Source organism: Streptopelia decaocto (assembly GCF_964273445.1).
Source record: "Streptopelia decaocto genome assembly, chromosome: Z".
Classification (NCBI taxonomy): Eukaryota; Metazoa; Chordata; class Aves; order Columbiformes; family Columbidae; genus Streptopelia; species Streptopelia decaocto.
Genome location: NC_138657.1, coordinates 25278570 through 25296434, shown reverse-complemented (window position 1 = coordinate 25296434; position 17865 = coordinate 25278570). Strand labels below are relative to the sequence as shown.

General features: G+C 39.3%; 2 protein-coding genes across 2 annotated transcripts in view; both read left to right on the top strand.

The window, feature by feature from the left end:
• Window positions 1-17865, top strand: part of LOC309451076 (annexin A1) — an 84629-nt gene that overhangs the window by 28129 nt on the left and 38635 nt on the right. The gene's annotated exons all lie outside the window — the stretch shown is intronic.
• Window positions 888-12421, top strand: LOC309451181 (annexin A1; the record flags this gene model as incomplete). Its single annotated transcript, XM_082074710.1, has 12 exons — window positions 888-953; window positions 2125-2218; window positions 3014-3108; window positions 4254-4367; window positions 4977-5067; window positions 5560-5639; window positions 6582-6638; window positions 8020-8113; window positions 8732-8827; window positions 9799-9857; window positions 10840-10962; window positions 12311-12421. The coding sequence occupies 12 exons, from the start codon at window positions 888-890 to the stop codon at window positions 12368-12370; spliced, it is 1029 nt and encodes a 342-aa protein (XP_081930836.1). The 3' UTR covers window positions 12371-12421.

Genomic DNA, 17865 nt, shown 5'->3' with positions numbered 1-17865 from the left:
AGAGTGTATCTCTGATGGTTCAATAGGCATGGAGAAATGGTGTTATTTGACACAGACTGTAGTGTAAAAGCTGAGTTTGTGTCTTCAAATATTTTCAAAAAAAATTGAGTACTTTCTCAAAACTTCTAAAAGTGTGCATATATCCCATTCTAGGGTGCTTATTCTGGGGACTGGGAGCTAGACAGAAGGCACCAGTGCAGTAATTCTTGTGAAGTAACAGTTAGGATCTCAGTTTGGCTTTTCAGTCCGGTTGAAATATTGGTTGTTCCAATTGGGAATGATAAAGTGCATAAAAATCAGTATATTTTTCAAACTGAGAAACTGAAAGTGCTTACTCCCGCTTTCTTTTAAACGAGACCCCTACACATTCCAGTTGAGGAAGTGGAACACACGACCTGGATTATATTTGATTAAAGGGAATAACTGTCAAATAGGCATTCAGTATGGAGTAACGAGAAAGAAGTGTCACACTTGTTTGCAGTATCTTCTGTTTGCACCACTCTGTAGTTACATGCATTTTTTTTCATCCCCCTGTTTATAGGCTTTGTCCTGATCTCAAAAGAGTTAGAAAATATAGGGCAGAAAGCCATCAGTTCTTCCAGTCCTTTTCATGCTACATTAAAATACTGTTTTGAAAGAATTCATAGCCCCTGGATCTAGGTACTGTTTACAGGAGCTGTTTGCACTTTAGATGGAAAGAGATGCATCTTCATGCTGTTCTATCTCTAATCTACAACTTCTGCAAGTAGATAAGGGTTTAGGGACGTGCAAGCAATTGCGGAGCATTGTGTCACTTGCCAAAAGGAAACAAAATTACGGAAAACATTTGTAACTTGATGAAAAATGATTTGACACTTGATGTGTCTCTTCCCAGAAACTCTGTCAACATGGCTGTGGTATCAGAATTTCTGAAACAGGCATGGTTCATGGAAAATCTGGAGCAGGAATGTATTGTAAGTATTTTCGCATTTTGAGAGCATTAATCATGTATTCTTAGAAGTGATTTAAAGGCATAAGCTGGACAAGGTCTTTCACATACATTTTGCTTTATTTTGATTTTTTTTTTTTTTAATTTTCTGGTATTAACTGTTTAGTTTTGTGATTTTGGTTTTGGTTTGTGGGTTTTGGTTTTTTTTTGGTGGTTGCTGTTGTTTGATTTGTTTCTTTTGTTTTATGTTGGTGGTTTTTATTTTCTTTTTTGTTTGTTACGTTGGATGGTTGCTTGGGTTTTTCCTTATTTAAAAAATATCACCGTATATCATAGTAAGGGGAATTTTAGATACGTATTTCATGTAAGAATCCTGGAGCTTTTTATAGCTTCTGTAAAAGATGGTAACCATATGGCACTGGTAAGGTCATGCTACTGGGTTATAGGCTCTATGTAGTAAGTTGATTTGTCATGTTGCTGATTTGGGGCAAGCCACGTAATCTATCATGTAGTGGAATTTATCACCCATAGTCATTCTGAGACCACTTTATGCATTGACTAGGGAGTGCCCATCTAGGAATAAGTTCACCAAAAGCAGCTAGCAGATAATGCCTGTGAAGACAGTGTGGCTTACGTCTGAAATTTCAAAGAAGTTGGGTAACAATTCTCCACTTGCTCGTAGGATGAGACTTGAAACTTCTCCAAGACCTTACATGCAAGAAGGGCTTGTAACCTTAGAGATGAATCAGCTGTGAAGTCCCTTAATGTGACACACAGCCAATTTGCATCAGATGAGCAGGGAAATTAATAGCACTTCATTGGCAGTGCCTGTAGGATTTCATTGTGGTTGCAGAGCCTTTAAAATTTGGACATAATTGCCTACCATGACAGTTACAGAGTATTTTTCCATGGAAACCAACTTTCCTGTGGAAACCAACTCTTCAGGTGCCTAAAACAATATAGGAAGTACTTTCAGTTTAATGTAAAAGGTGTGAAGGGAATACATACATCCTAAGCATATCCATTACTGAGCCTGTTTAGTTCTCTGCAGTTACAAAGCTGTGTGTGTTTCTTCACACTCCTATAACAGGCAATCCCAAATATGTGGTTTGCTTAGGCCTTTAAAAGTGCTTCTTTGCAAAACTGTTCTTTGGAATGAGCACTAATTATTTTTCTTTCTTTTTTTCCCTCTGCAGAAATGTACACAATGTGTCCATGGAGTACCACAACAGACTAACTTTGATCCATCAGCTGATGTTGTTGCTTTGGAGAAAGCTATGACTGCAAAGGGTAAGAGGACTAACTACTGAACCTGCTACATTAGGACTCTTCCATAGGAAAAGTCAAGAATTGTGCAGAATAAAATATCAGAGCGTGAGACAATGGCAAGCAGGACATTTGCCTCTGTTGTCCAGCGCTTGGTAATGCAGTCAGTTATGCCATTCGGTAAAGAATCTCAACTCTTTGACATCCTGATGCTGTGTTACAATTTCAAACCTTAATACTATCTTAGAGTTCTGAAATATGTTGAAGGAAGGGCTGTAAATATTTAATTTCTAGAGAATCACTCCATACTATAACATACCATACTCATAGGTTTTTATTTGATTTGAATGAAATGCCTGCTGGAGGCAGGGGATACGCTGATAATGCAGCAAATGCTTCTATTGTGCTTCTCTCTTGTAATGAAAATCTCACTTGGCACTTGCCTGTAATTTGAAACCTTTTCCAGTTCAAAGTCCTGAGATTAATTGAGTATGCCTTCTAACTTTTTTTTTTTTTCATTTCCTCTATAGTGTGAGTACTGCACTCAGAACACTTTAAGACTTCCTATATGAAATTGTAGAATCATAGTTTTCTGTGTTCTATGGGAATGTATTTGTTGGATTACTTCACTAAATCACTAATTGTAAGTCAGTAGGTGATTAGTTTCTCCTTTGATTAAGCTTTAGTGTGTCAAGAAAACCAAATATGACGTAAAGTAAATGATAAAATGGAAAAATTATTATTTGGCTAAAGGACGCTCTAGAGACCACTATAATAATTGCAGTGCCTTAGACATGTTGCTTTTTTGGTGACTCATAGGTGTGGATGAAGCCACCATCATTGACATCATGACTACAAGAACAAATGCTCAGCGTCAGCAGATCAAAGCTGCCTATCACAAGGCTAAAGGAAAGGTAAAGTATATTCAAGCCAAGCTTAAATTTGCACCCAGAATATCAATGTTGCTGCTGGCTCAGATGGCACCTATAGCTTCGGTTTCATACAACCAAAAGTCACAGTCCTCTGCCTTCCGTAGTTTGTGAAAACCATGCCAAAATTATAATAGCCTGCAATTTTATTGCCAGTGCTGAGCCTTTGAAAACAGCAGCCACTCTTTGGAAATAAAAACAGATTTTGAAATTCTGACTTTTCATCTTTCTGAATGCCCTGGGGATCCTTTAATTCACGACTTGACTGATAATGCCAAGATTTCAGCACTACCTGGGAGACAGCCTGCTGGGAGAATGGGAGAAATGGATAAGGGGACTTGGAGGCATCTCTCTGACTATTTAAGTCCAGAAAAAAAATTAAACAGGACAGGAAAGCTGTAGGACCAAAACTCTGTTCCACAAGTATACCCACACTGGTGTAGGGATGGGTGTACAGGAGGTAGTGTTATTCTACTGCTGAGGGGTGTAACTGCTACTCCCTGGAATGCTGAGAATCTTGGAAATAAGCACATGTTTCTAGAAATGGTCTAAATTGTAAATTGCTTTCAATTTTCTCCTTCTTTCTTTACTGTTGCTTTTTTTGTTGTTTGTTTGTTTGTTTGTTTGTTTTTTTAATCCCTAAGTTACGGTCAAATGAGAATGAAGAACGCCCAAATCTTAACTTCAGGACTTGCAGGTTTGAATAGGAGGACATGATAGTACATCCATGGTTTCCACTACAAATTCTGCATCCTCTATGCAATAACTGGGTGAATTAAAATGGTATCCAGATAAGCAAGTCAGTCATAATCATAACAGCAATATAGTAATTCCTTCTCTTGAAAAAAAAAGCCTATTCTGAGTCTTCTTCTGATGCGTGAATGAGAGAACGTGGCTGAACTGACTGTGTGAAAACTCTCCCGAGTACTTACTGAAAAACCCTGACACTTTGACTACCACAAAGGAGACCAATGAAAAACAAGTAGGGCTTCACCATTCTTTCTAGTAGCTAAAGGAATGATGTAGGTTAAGAATCCTCAAAGATTAGACCCGATGTTTGGACTGTAGCTGAACAGCAGCTTTTTACCCTTCTCTCTAGCTTAGTGTGTTCCTTATGCTTCCTGTCACAGAGTCTGGAAGAAGCCATGAAACAAGTTCTGAAAAGCCACCTGGAAGACGTTGTTGTGGCTCTGCTCAAAACTCCTGCTCAGTTTGATGCTGAAGAATTAAGAGCCTGTATGAAGGTAAGTCAAAAGCTTCTGAGAAAAACTCTCCTGAAAAGTATAAATAATGTCAGGGCCTGTAAGGAACACTGGACTTGGATTTTAAAGCTTGTGTCTTGTCTTCATTTGAACTCCCTTTTGTAAAATAAATCTATACCTGTAAACCAGGTTCTCAGAACCATATCCAGCAATCTCCATTTAATTTCAGGCTTGGAGGAGTTTGGCTGAAAATGGTATTCTGTTCTGAGAATGAACTCTTTCTGCCTTCTGAAAACTGTTTGCAGACCCCATGGTCGAAAGTTCTAGTCTTAATATACGTTTACGTTTGAGAAAACAAAAAGGGAAAGGGAATATTTTTCTTTGTAAGCTTTACATTCTATCTTTGATGTGCACTGTTGGTCCCTTTAGTGCTTCTTTTGGGTGCCAGTGACATGAGATGTGATATGTAATTAATTCTAAAAGAGCTGCCATCACAACCATGTATGGAAGCACACTGTTCGTCATTTTTCTTTCTTGTTCCACACGGGGACTTCAAAGCCAAGTCCTTGATTTTCTTCTTATTTCTGATCTTCTAAATGTTAAGTTTGTGGTATAAAATAGCATTTCTAAAAATTCAACCATGTTTATCAGGGGCTTGGAACTGATGAAGATACCTTAATTGAGATTCTGGCCTCAAGAAACAACAAAGAGATCAGAGAAGCCTGCAGATACTATAAAGAAGGTAATTCAGAGCAAGAAAGGAGTATTAATGGTATAACGTTATAGCAGGCACATAGGCACATTACAGTCACACCCCCACTTCTCCTTATGAGAAGCTGAGGCACCAAGGTAGGCTGTGAGTGAAGCTTCACGTAATCTTGATACAGTTGCAGGAGGTCATACTGACTTTTTCCCGGCTTATGTAGATCCCAATTCAGAAAGAGAAGGCACATCATCATCTCCAGAATTGCAACTGTCTCATGGGATGGGCCATGCATTTAGACGCTTTCTAGGATGCAAATAAAATCCAGCTGCTTTTCTTCTCTTGTAAAATAGAGAGAAAGTAAGAATACTGCATGGCTAGTGGGCATATCTAAATGGGAAACAAAGGAAAGGCTGAAAAAATCAGACAATCACAGAATGGTTTCATTTGGAAGAGGCCTTTAGTGATCATCTAGTCAACCTAGTTGACAATTTTAAAATGAATCACAAACCCTTTTTGGTTTGATTTCAGTACTGAAGAGAGACCTGACACAAGACATTATCTCTGACACATCGGGAGACTTTCAGAGAGCTTTGGTTGCTCTTGCCAAGGTATGCTGTGCTTAAGTTTTTTGGGTGATGTTACTCATAATAAAAAATGAACGTTGTTATAACTATAGTAGAGAAGGCACACAATAGCTAAGCGCTCAGGTAACATCTATTTCCTTGCATTGTTTTTCATTTACATGTCTTAGACCATGTGTTACTGTTCTTAACCAAGCGATGATGAGCTTTTATCTCAAATGCAATACAAAAAACAGTGATGTTTATCAGCGTTTATTAGTTATGCTTTTAAGACTCTTGTGTGTGTGTGTGTGTGCGCATGTAGTAACTGTTAAGAATGTGAAAAAACAACAGGAATGAAGCTCTGTCAATAGACTAGAAAGAGAAAAAGAAGAAGTACTTTCAATTACAGACTCAAGGCTTTTGGCTTGCTGCTAAGATATGCTTCTAGTAGTTAGATACTGTGACAGGGAGCAAACAAGTCTTGTGTGAATTTGTTCAAAATCAGAGGACTCTAAACACTGGAGCTGCCCAACAAAAAACCCTTTTAAAATCCATTAAAAATGGATTCCATGATTCTTGAGTATATGTCTATGAAGCTTGTACATGTGTGGAGGAGAATATTTGGATACGTCCACGTGCATCATTTTGATTTTCAGGTTTTGTTTTCAAAACAACGAGAAAGGAGTTATTGAATTGCCAGCAGCCAGGAAATCACAGTTTCCAAACCCTAAGCTGCACAATGAGAAACAATACTTTCTGCGGATTTTAATGTAGGACTTCAGAAATGGGTTGCTGATGGCCTTAGAATGTGAACTCTGATTAAAAAATACACCTTTATTCACAGAATGGTTGATGTAACTGTATCTACCTGCAATTATGTCCTGAGTTATGTACGAGGATGGTAGGGCAGAACTCTAAAATGCCGAGTTGTGATGAACTGGATGATTATGAGAACAAATTAAATTAACTTTTTTGTTGTTTATATAGGCTGACCGATGTGAAAATCCTCATGTGAATGATGAGCTTGCTGAAAATGATGCCAGGGTAAGATCACACTTGGCACTCTTCAGAGCGTCTTTCTTCATCTGACTTACTTGAGACTACAAACTCTGGCTGCAAATGTCCTGCCTGCATCTGTGCATTCTGTATCTAACAGAGATTTATGCACTCTGTAGCAATCTTTTCTGAGGGGACACTACGGGGTGTTTCAAGAAGATGGACTCAATTTGATATCTATTTGCTTTGAAATTGTGTTCATCTTTTGAAACACCCTGTATTTTACAATGTTTGAGTAAGCTTTGATATCTGAAGAAAATGAAATTTTCATCCTAATATCTAGCTCCAGAAACATTTCTGCAAAACCTCTTCTAGGTCACGTAAAGCATCATTTAATAGAGGGGCTAAGGTGTGCTCAAGTGTAGGCGGAACCAGCTACCATGCCTTGACCAACATGAACTCTGTATGGTATCTATACGTATGGTGTCTATAACTATATTTTCAAAGTGATGAACCTTTCAAGATTATTGGGTAACGCTCACAGTATTTTCTAAATAATTCTAAAATAAGTCACTGATCTTTCCCTTATTCCTTCCACCATTAGTGTGACTATTTTTGGTGAAATCTTGGTAAACCTTCGTAGTATTTCCTGAGTTTTCAACTGTGAAATCTTACATTACTGTGACTTTAAAAACTATATTATTTTTAAAATCTGACCAAGAAAAGGCCACTGAGCAATACTGCTTTCATTCCTGTTACAGAAGGATTTTAGTTTTGTCATCAGCCCTAGAAATTAAAGTTCAGTAATTTACTACTCTGCCCAAGCTCAAAATTTCAATACTATTGCTCTTGGTAGAGGAGAATATTGTTACATCTTCTTTGCTGCTCTGAGGAGGTCTTCAGTTATTACTTCAAGAGAGGTTTGAGGACCTGAGGAAAAGGAAGTAGACTGATTTGGTTCTTGCTTTCCATTAATTCCCTCCCGGAAAGACAAGGAGTGCTTGGTGCTTAGGCTGCTCTTTCATAGTTGTCCAGTAACATATCAGAGATAATTTTGGTTGTCTAAAGAAAGTCTACTAGTCCCAAACACCCATGCAGTTTGGAAGCATACCAAAATATATGAAAATTATCTTCATTCAAGAGTGTAATATATCCAAGAGAGCTAGATAGTGGTTGTAAAAGTCAAAAGGTAGGTTTTGCAGCTGCATAGTGCTGTCTAGGTAGAGTTATGACACAAGCAAAATACTACTTGATGGAGCTAGAGTTAGTTTGAGGATCTGCGGGGTTTTGTTATGGGTTCCATCAAAGGCCTGAGTTCATTACTGACAAGAAATGGCTGCTTTTGGCTCGTAGTCTCAGAAGTACAGTATTTCTGTTCATGCTTCACTATGCTGATGTTAAATTTACCACTTTCATTTCTTTATGACAGGCCTTGTATGAAGCAGGAGAGCAAATGAAAGGGACAGATATTAATGTGTTTGTTACTGTTCTTACTGCAAGAAGTTACCCACATCTCCGAAGGGGTAGGTTGGAAGAAACTTTTTGTTTTTACAGAGGTTGTATTTTGAATATGGCCTACTCATGAACTCAGGGAAGATACAGATTATCAAGACATGACTCTGACTGCTGTTTTTTGTAACAGGATACATGGTTGCTTACTAAGGGTGCAGCTAGCAGCTTGGCTGTTCTTTCCATACTGGTGATGAGCCATATCATTTAGGCTGTTAACAAAACTGTTTGGATGAAGTCTCACAGAGCTAGTGAACACAAGGCCAATGGATCAATGTGGTGGGGGTTCTATATGTTCCCCACATGGTACTGCTCCTCGGCCAGTTTGCCCTGGGTGGGGATGTATCATCTAATGTCATAGGGTCCTGCTGAGTCACTGGACCACCTCTCTCCCTACCAGTGAGAACACCAATGCTACCATATCAACAAGTCCCATTCCTTACGCTGAGTCCCCCAGGCCATGCAGTAACACTGTTCTTTACACAGTGATGGCCAGGAAATAGGAGAAAGGTGGTCTGCGATCAGTCATCTGTGGGCACTGCTGCAGCAGTGAGGGCAGGATAAGGCAGAGGCCATGCAGATAGAACACTATATTTTCATCACTGCTCATGGAGTTTTCTTCCCTCATTTAGTCTTTCAGAAGTACACCAAATACAGCAAGCATGACATGAACCAGGTAGTGGATATGGAGATGAAGGGTGATATTGAGAAATGCCTGACTGCCCTTGGTAAGTGGTTCTGCAGATTGTAAACTAGTAGATATACTGACCGTACGATAACCTATTTTTTACTTCCATCACAATTGCTCTGATAGGAAGCCATTCTGGCCTTATCGTGTTTCACTGAGAAATTTGCTAAATTATACTTCGGAAAGTCTAGTCTGAGGATAGTGATTTATTTCAGTTATTTTGAGTCAGTTCAAGTTGATGAATGACCAGAAACATCTCTCCTGATACACAGAAAGCTCTTGTAAGAACAGATGTGTCATCAACATAGGAAGACCCTTACAGGACGTCAATATGCCAAAAAGAGCTGTCAGAAGAACCACAATATGCATCAAAGATCCAAATGTGTTCAAGATGTCTTCAGAAAAATAAAGCCAGACCTCCTCTGAATTTTATTCAAAGATATTTAAAATAGACAATTATTAAAAATATAACAAATTTCCTTCTGTAAGGTTGTTCTAGAAATCACTCTTAGAAGGTTTGGAATATAGCTATATATGAAGGCCATCGTCCTCATGAACAATAAAGTGAGGCAGTCACTCACTTAAGTCCCTCTTACCAGTAGACTAGGGATTGAATCAGAAGCCAGACACTCATTTTGTTTTCAGTTTTTGTATCACAGTCAGGGGAGCTTTGGATTAAAGAATCAGTCCCATCAGATGCCTCTAAACACCACAAGTGAAGAGCAAGTATTCAGTGTAACTTGCTTTACAGAACACCAGATCTGAACCTCCAGCTCTGTTTTCACTTCCTTCTTCTTGGGAACTGCAACATCTTTCTTAATTTTGTGGCAGTAAACTAGGGAGCACAGTCTTGCAATTTTTCTCCCATTACTGAATTATTTTCAGAATAGATAGAGGAAAGGAATATTTTGAAGACAGGGAACAAAGAAAGAGATAAATAGGATATTCTTTGCCTTTTGTTACTCGTTACATGTATCAGAGGTGTGACATTGTCTCATTGTTTCATTACAGTGAAGTGTGCCACAAGCAAACCAGCTTTCTTTGCTGAGAAACTCCACATGGCAATTAAGGTAACCCAGAGAGAGAACTTCCCCTTGTAAAGATGGGGTGCTTTGTAAGCTGAAAAATAACCAGCTATCTAGAGATCTCTAAGCTCTTTATGTGATAAAACAGGACTGCAGAAGGAATTTCAGTGTCTTCTGCTCTCTCTTTCTGTTATTTCCTTTGAAACCTCTGCATGTCTTTCCGTAGGAGTAGCTGTCTGTTTGATATAGTGTATTCAGGGAGGCATCTGTCCATCCATGCATTTATCTTTTACTCTAGACAGTGACAGAAAGCCAACAGGAACTTTTCTATGAAACCACAAAAATACAAGTGAAAATTAAATAGGAAAGCACTTACAGGTCAGGACAGGAGCGCAGTAGAAGCCTGATCTTTGGCAAGACATCCATGGTCCTTCTGGAAAATTTGGAACCTGGGCTGAGTGAGTCAGGTGGAGATCCTGAAATGCTCTAGTATACTCCTGTGACTTGGCTAGGAGTGCTGTGAGTTCATTGCCCTCCTAAAAAAATATTGAAAGGCAGGTAAGTCTAGATTGTATAGCACCTAGAAAGCTCCTGAAACAGTTTAGCAGACAGGTACTTTCATAACTCCGGTGAACTGGTTAGGAACGGTAGATGAAAAAAAACGAGTGAACCTTTATGAAAATAAGGTTCATCACACACCTAAGAAAAATTTAAAAGGCGGTGAAATCTAAGTTGACTCTGGCATATAGCAAGCACTGTGAAGAATGTATCTCTTGCTAGAAAACAGCTAAAGAAATGCTTAGAAAGGAAATCCAGGAGTGGAGGTAGGCTGCCAGAAGTGAATTGTGCTCATAGGGCACAGAAGGGGGATATGAGAGGACTCCCTCCTGAGAGATGTTAAGGGAATGGGATGTGGGCTGTGTACACCCACAAAGAAATCTCATGGATTAACACACAGAACTTGCTTTAATATATTTCAATGACAGAAAAACTTTTTAACTTTTTTTTTTCTTTTCCTTTTATGTAGGGCTGTGGGACACGGCACAAAGACCTCATCAGAATCATGGTTTCACGCCATGAAGTGGATATGAATGAGATCAAAGGCTATTACAAGAAGATGTATGGCATTTCTCTCTGCCAAGCCATTATGGTAGGTTTCCTCTCAGGTGATGTATGAAATACAGGACTAGTAAATTATTTGGGAAGCTCAGTAGGAGTTTGTTAATTCTTCTGCTTCTCAGTCACCAAGTCCTCCTGAGTAACTCATTGTAGCTGAGTAACCCAGGTGCTCCATGATTGGCATTGCAAGGGCAATGTTTTTGTCACCAAATCTATAGCAATATCTTGTGCCACGTGTCTCAGAATATCGTCTTATCATCTTCTTGTGCTGGGGCAGAGAAAAAGTACATTGGCACAAGAGTGGAGATGACTACACTAAGAGCTCTGTGGGAGATAGTTGGTACAACTGCCTATTGGCTTTTAACACTTGAGGTAATCCTAGAAATACCTTGTTAACTTAAGAGTTATGACACCTGCTTTCCAGGTGATTTAAGTAAAACCTCCTTCTTGAAGGGGACAGAACATCCGAAGTATTTTCCAGAAAATTTAAGCCAGTGAGGGACTAGAAGGAAGCTAAACTTGCAAAGCAGATTGGTGGAAGCTAGTGTATAACGTTAAAAAATGAAACAAAACTAAATAAACACCTCGTTTAGAGTAGAAACATACTGCCCACGTACGTCAAAATACCTCTTTAACTTTTATCGCTGTCTGCTACTTTTTCAGGTAGGTGCCAAAGATAGCTCTTAGTCTTCCACCAGTAGTGTGTGTGTGCTGTGTCATTTGATATGCAATCACATCACCTCAGCATATTCTAAAGTCTTTATTACATCTAAATGCCTTGAGGCATAGATTTGCTACACTAAACAATTCTTATGTCTCAGAAAAGTAAACTCAAATTCGAGAAAAACAGCATGTGTAATAAGTTCAATGCATACTTAATGCATATCATGCATGTTACTTCTGAGCTGAACCAGCAATCCTATGCTGAATCAGCTATTATCGTTGGATTAGTCTGAGTTTGAGATAATCCTACATACAAGGTGTATAGTGTTTAATATTAACAAACATTGGACAACACTGATAAAGGAACGTATTTTCACTTTACCTAGAGAAGAAACCATATGCTCCTCAGTGGACAGAAATCTTCTCTGCTTCTCGTCTTTATTTATGCAACGAGGCCTCCCAGGATTTTGACTTGCGTGGCCTACCTCTGTTCCACTCTGGAAATGTGTATGTTTATTCCTAGGTCATAGGAATAATTTCAATGAGGGTACGTGGTTCAAGCTCAGTCTGTGGCTAACACATATGTATTATCGAGTGATTAATTTATGCAGGTGAAGGCTCCATGGTTGGTACATGTATATGGAATGCTTACTGACATTTATTTCACTTGAGACCATTATCCTAACCACTGTGGGGTTTTGTGTTTAAATTGACAGGATGAACTCAAAGGGGATTATGAAACGATCCTGGTGGCTTTATGTGGATGCGATAACTAAGGTTCCTGTTCCTGCAATACACTCAAGCTCTGTTAAAGAAATTCTTCATATATGCCTCAACTCTCTTCATAAAACACAGGTTTTACACACTGAGGTTTAATATATCTTCTTGTCATTATGTCTCCAAAGAGAAATCAAGAAAAATTAAAGATTTCCTCTATGCAAAGCAAATAAACTTTCAAAAATACAGTTAACCCATGTGTAAGTTTGTATGTCTTTTGTTGTTTCTCTGCTTATAATTTCAAGTTGTCTGAGTACAGTGAAAGAGGCAAAACTCAGTAAATAACTTAAACAGTCACCATGGAATGTGGCAATATCACACAGTATAGCTGAGCCTATGCCTTTCCATTTAACTTCAGCTAGGCTTTATGTAAACCAGATGTAATAAAAATAACTAAAGATAACTTATTTTAAAAATAGACAGTATAAAAAAGCTAGCAACATTTACATGTTAGTCTTTTTCATTTAATTTCCAGAGAAAAGGAAAAGAAAAGGAATTGAAATGTACTCCACAGCCCATGTAGGACTTTCATCTTTTTCCTGATAAGTTGTGCAAATTTTTAATATTATCTCCAAAGCGAATAACTACTACCACTGCCTCTCTTTTGGACAGAGTTCATGGTGGCATTACTCTTGTGATTGTGCCAGATGCTCTGCAAATGGGTTATTATGGCCCTCAAGTGCACTGGTAGAATTAAGCATTTCTTATTACATAATCTCTGTATGCAGGAATGGAGTGCACTCAGTAAATGTGCAAATGACATCAAGTTGGGTGGGAGTGTTGATCTGCTGGAGGGTAGGAATGCCACACAGAGGGATCTAGACTGGCTGGATCGATGGCCTGAGGCCAATTGTATGAGAATCAACATGGACAAGTGCCAGGTCCTACACCTGGGTGGCAACAACCCCAGACAGCACTACAGACTTGGGGAACAGTGGTTGGAGAGCTGCCTGGCAGAAAAGTATCTAGGGGTGTTGGTTGACAGCCAGCTGAACATGAGCCTGCAATGTGCTCAGGTGACCAAAAAGGCCAACAACATCCTGGCATGCTTCAAGAATGCCCAAGGGGGTTGTTGTTGGAAAGTAAAATGTGGGAAAGCAAGATGTGAGGTTCCAGCCAACTGGATGATAAAGGAAGATCAATACTAACATGACCATCTGGATGGTCAAAGACATAATACTAGCATAATAATATATAAAGGGCCTTGGACAGATTATTTGAAGTACGTTTCTCATAATTGTAAAAAGTTATAGCCCGGACTTACAAGAATGGTATCTCGGGCCAGATAACCATCCCCAAGTGCATGGGATGTGTTAATGTCCTTGGGCCTGGTCTGTGAATGAGTGGAAAAACAAGTGAGACAAACATCACATGAGTTTAGTGTGTTTTTAATAACAATTAGTGGAAAAACACCTTTTGTAAACATCTTAGTCCAGGCCCGTACCTGTAAATCCTATAAATTGTCAATGGTGAATAAAGAAGGTGGCCTAGATCAGCTCTCTGCTTGGCCAGGCTCTGCGCTCCTTCCTGAACAAGATCTCTGCCTCTGCATGAATCTCTGTCTGTGTCCTGGTATGTGTCGTCCCTAATCACTGCAGGTTGTAGAGTCTCCTTCCCTGGAGACATTCAAAACCTGCCTGGACACATTCCTGTGTATCCTCATCTAGGTGTTCCTGCTTGTGGCAGTTGCACACCTCCCTCTCTCCCCCGCCCCACCCCTTCCTTCAATATGGAAGGTGCAGGCACATCTCCTCCTCAACCCATCCTACCCCCCTCTCCTGCAATGGGGGTAACAGTTTCTTTTGTTTGACCCCAGAGCCTGTTGACCAGGGTCATTAAGAGAGAGGAGGAGGGGGATCAGAGGCGCCAAGGAGCCGAGAAGTTCCTGGGCGCCCACAACCAGACTGGGGGGGTGCCAAGAAGTTTCAGGGCACCCCACAGCCAGAGTAGGGGTGCAGAGAAGCTTCTGGAATGCCCACAGTCAGATATGACACGGCAATATAAACAGGACCCCCGCCGAGGCATGTGCTTGGCGTGGTCCTCTTGGAGCACGGGCCAAATGCTGTCGTCAAGAGCCCTCCCCTTAGACAGGATTGCCGCCTAAGGTAATCTCCTGGCACCGGGATTGCCTCATTGCACCATGTGGGTGAGTGATAACTTACTTAATATTTCCTCGCAGGATTTGTGGGTGTTTTTTTTCCTCACTGAGGCAAAGTGAGAATATTCTGTGCCTAAATATGAGCACATGTATTTGTTTCCTGAAGTCAGGGACAGCTCTGATGTTGTTTTTGTGAGCCATGTGTATGCACACTGTGGATCTCCATTGTTATTATTTGCTGCACCTCAATAATTTCCTCAACCGATATTCGAACCTGTATTTATGTTACTGGAGTGCTAAAACCCTGTTCTTACCGGTTAATTTGCTGCACCTTTTTGACCAGAATAAAAGTTTGTTTTGAACTCTGTTGTGCTCCTAAAACTAACTTCGAGGTGCCTCCGTGACACTGCTCTGGCAGGGGGATTGGACTAGATGATCTTTTGAGGTCCCTTCCAATCCCTAACATTTGTGATTCTGTGATGCTGTGATAGTGTGGTCAGAAGGACTAGGGAAGTCATTGTCTCCCTGTACTTGGCACCAGTGAGGCCACACCTTGAATCCCATGTCCAGTTTTGGGCCCCGGACTACAAGAAAGACATTGAGGTGCTGGAGAGGATTCAGAGAAGAGCAACGAAGCTGGTGAAGGGTCTGGAGAACAAGTCTTATAAGGAGTTGCTGAGGCAACTGGGGCTGTTTAACCTGGAGAAAAGGAGGCTGTAGAAGTCTGTAGAAGTCCCTGAAAAGAGGTTGTAGAATGGAGGATGTTGATCTCCTTTCTCAAGTAGCAAGTGATAGGATGAGAGGAAATGTCTCCAAGTTGCACCAGGGGAAGTTCAGATTGGATATTAGGAAAAATTTCTTCACAGAAAGGGTTGTGAGGCATTGGAACAGGCTGCCCAGGGAAATGGTTGAGTCACCATCCCTAGAGATGCTTAAAAGACATGCAGATGAGCTTCTTAGAGACAAGGTTTAGTGCCAGAATTAGATTAATGGTTGGCCTCAGTGATCTTGAGGGTGTCTTCCAACCAAAACTATTCTAAGATTCTATGTACTTTGTTACACATAAACACTGCTGATCTTCTCTATTGTGGCCTCTAATCATGTATATGAACAAGAGGATGCTAAATTATTGGGACATCAAAGACCATCTTGGTTAATTTGTGTTAAACATTCCAGACCCTCTTTGCTTTCTGTTGGGTTGGCCTAGGATAACAGAAGCCTGTCTCTTTGAAATGACCATAAAAATGTTACAGGAATCTTCTATCAAGACAAAAAGACAATTTACAACAAGCAAGTTGTGCCTGATTGCTCTCATTAAAGAAATGGTATTTTTAATACAGAATTGCAGGGAATAACAGAGTTTTGCTACAGATTTTTTTTTTTTTTTTTCAGGAACAGGCATCCATTGGTATGCGGCTATGGGAGAAAACATACAGATTTAAAACTCCAAACTGTGTGTTCTGCAGAACTTCTAATATAAGAACAATCAGTTCAAACAAAACACAAATGAAAAATTATATTCCTTTCATTGCACCAAAAGTACAACCTGGATGATGCATACATGCACGTGAATCCTGCATCTATAAAATTGATCTTTTCATAATAAGATCAAAATCTTCAGGATAACATTGGCTAATATTCTGAAGGAGAGACCTCAATGTGTATTTCTTGTCCAGCAACCACATCCTTTTGCGAGGTAGAAGGGAAAAAGATATAAAAAAGTTGTAAGACAGAAAATGTTTATGAATGTATTGGGAATGTTTTCAATCCAATCACTGTCTTAAGACAGTGTAACATAAATTCAGATTTATATGCTCTGGCTATATATAGTTGCTTGCAGCTAAGGTTTGAGAGAAAACAGAAAGCGCTTTGTAAAGTGCATAATTTCTGTCCAGAAAGGACTTGTTATCTTGTATCTGTTCAGACTAATTTTTTAATATTTTTTTCCTGTACAATAAATGCCAAAAGCAAGAATTTAGTATAAGTTGGTTGCAGAACCCAGATACAATAATTAAAATTATTTTATTTGTGCACATTAGAATCATCTCAAGATATACCTTTTCAGAAAAGACTTTCACATTCATAAGCCATACACCAAAACTACTGGCACATTAGGTGCATGATTGCTCCATAACACAATCATCTGAGCAGCAGACATGAGAACCTGCCTCAGGTCTTAGGTCTTGCATCATTGCAACAAACTTCAGAAAATGTCATAGACAGACGTGTGCTGCCTCATAGTAAGGAAATTCGCTCGTGGGTAAACAGTGTAATATGGCCAGTTTAGCATGAGAAACAATGCAGGAAGGAGTGCCATGGGACTGAGCTTTCCTGTGTGTGTGCTAATCCACTGAACCATAACCTGATATTCAACTTTCTGATCTCCAGTGGAACAAGGACAAAAGGGATTACCTTAACTTTTTGAGTAATGCACATTTTGGAGTAGATATGACTTTTGGTCTTGTTCTAGGTCCACCCTGGACTCTGTTGTGTGTTTAATAACCCAGTATCCCTACACAAAATTTTGGTTTTGATAAACTTGCAAGGTCCTTTTACATGTTCTGATGAAAGTCTTTTTCAAAGGAGTCAGGCTGTTTGTTTTTTGGTTTTTGTTTTTTTGTTTTATTTTTTCCCCCTGATTTAATTCTGGATAAGATACCAGAAGTAATAAGAATAAAAAAGCTGTTCTAACAGCTTACTGTGGTTGTATAATATCTAAATGACTGACTGGGAAAACAAAACAAAACAAAAAAACACAAAACACAAGTAAAGCAGTAGCAAATTATCTTTCTTTGGTCCCTGGCTTTGGGTCACTGGAAGGTTTTACTTCGGTTTCCTACAGAATCAAAAATTCAGCAGTCAATACCTTGAACAACTTCAATTCTCATTGACTTCAGTAGGAGCCAAATTAATGTAGTTCCCAAATTTTATGGGTAATTAGATCTTGACTTCTGAAATTTGCTAAACAAAAAGCAGAGATTATTGTATTTTGAATCTGTTACTTCAACTGAATGCAATATCAATTTAAGACCTAAAAACACCCGTGTCACCCTCTTCTCATCTTTCCAAGAGAAGAAGAAAAGTGATGCAAGGATTTTTCTTTACTACTATGTAATTTATTTTAGTTTCATGGCGTTACAAAATGCCAAAAATTTCTCTGCTGTTTTTTTGAAACAGCGGTATAGCCTGCTAACAGAAGTATGATATCTTCCTCTTTAAAGTGTCTTGAACCTTCTAGATCAGTCACTTCTCTACAGCTGAAGTCACTGAACAGAAGGTGGAGCTATATGTTTAATAGGTGTGTTCTTAATGGTTTTAAGGCCACTGCAATGTTATTACTGATGTTCACAGAGCTAGCAGGCATATTCATCTTCTGTCCCAAAAACACCCAGGGAC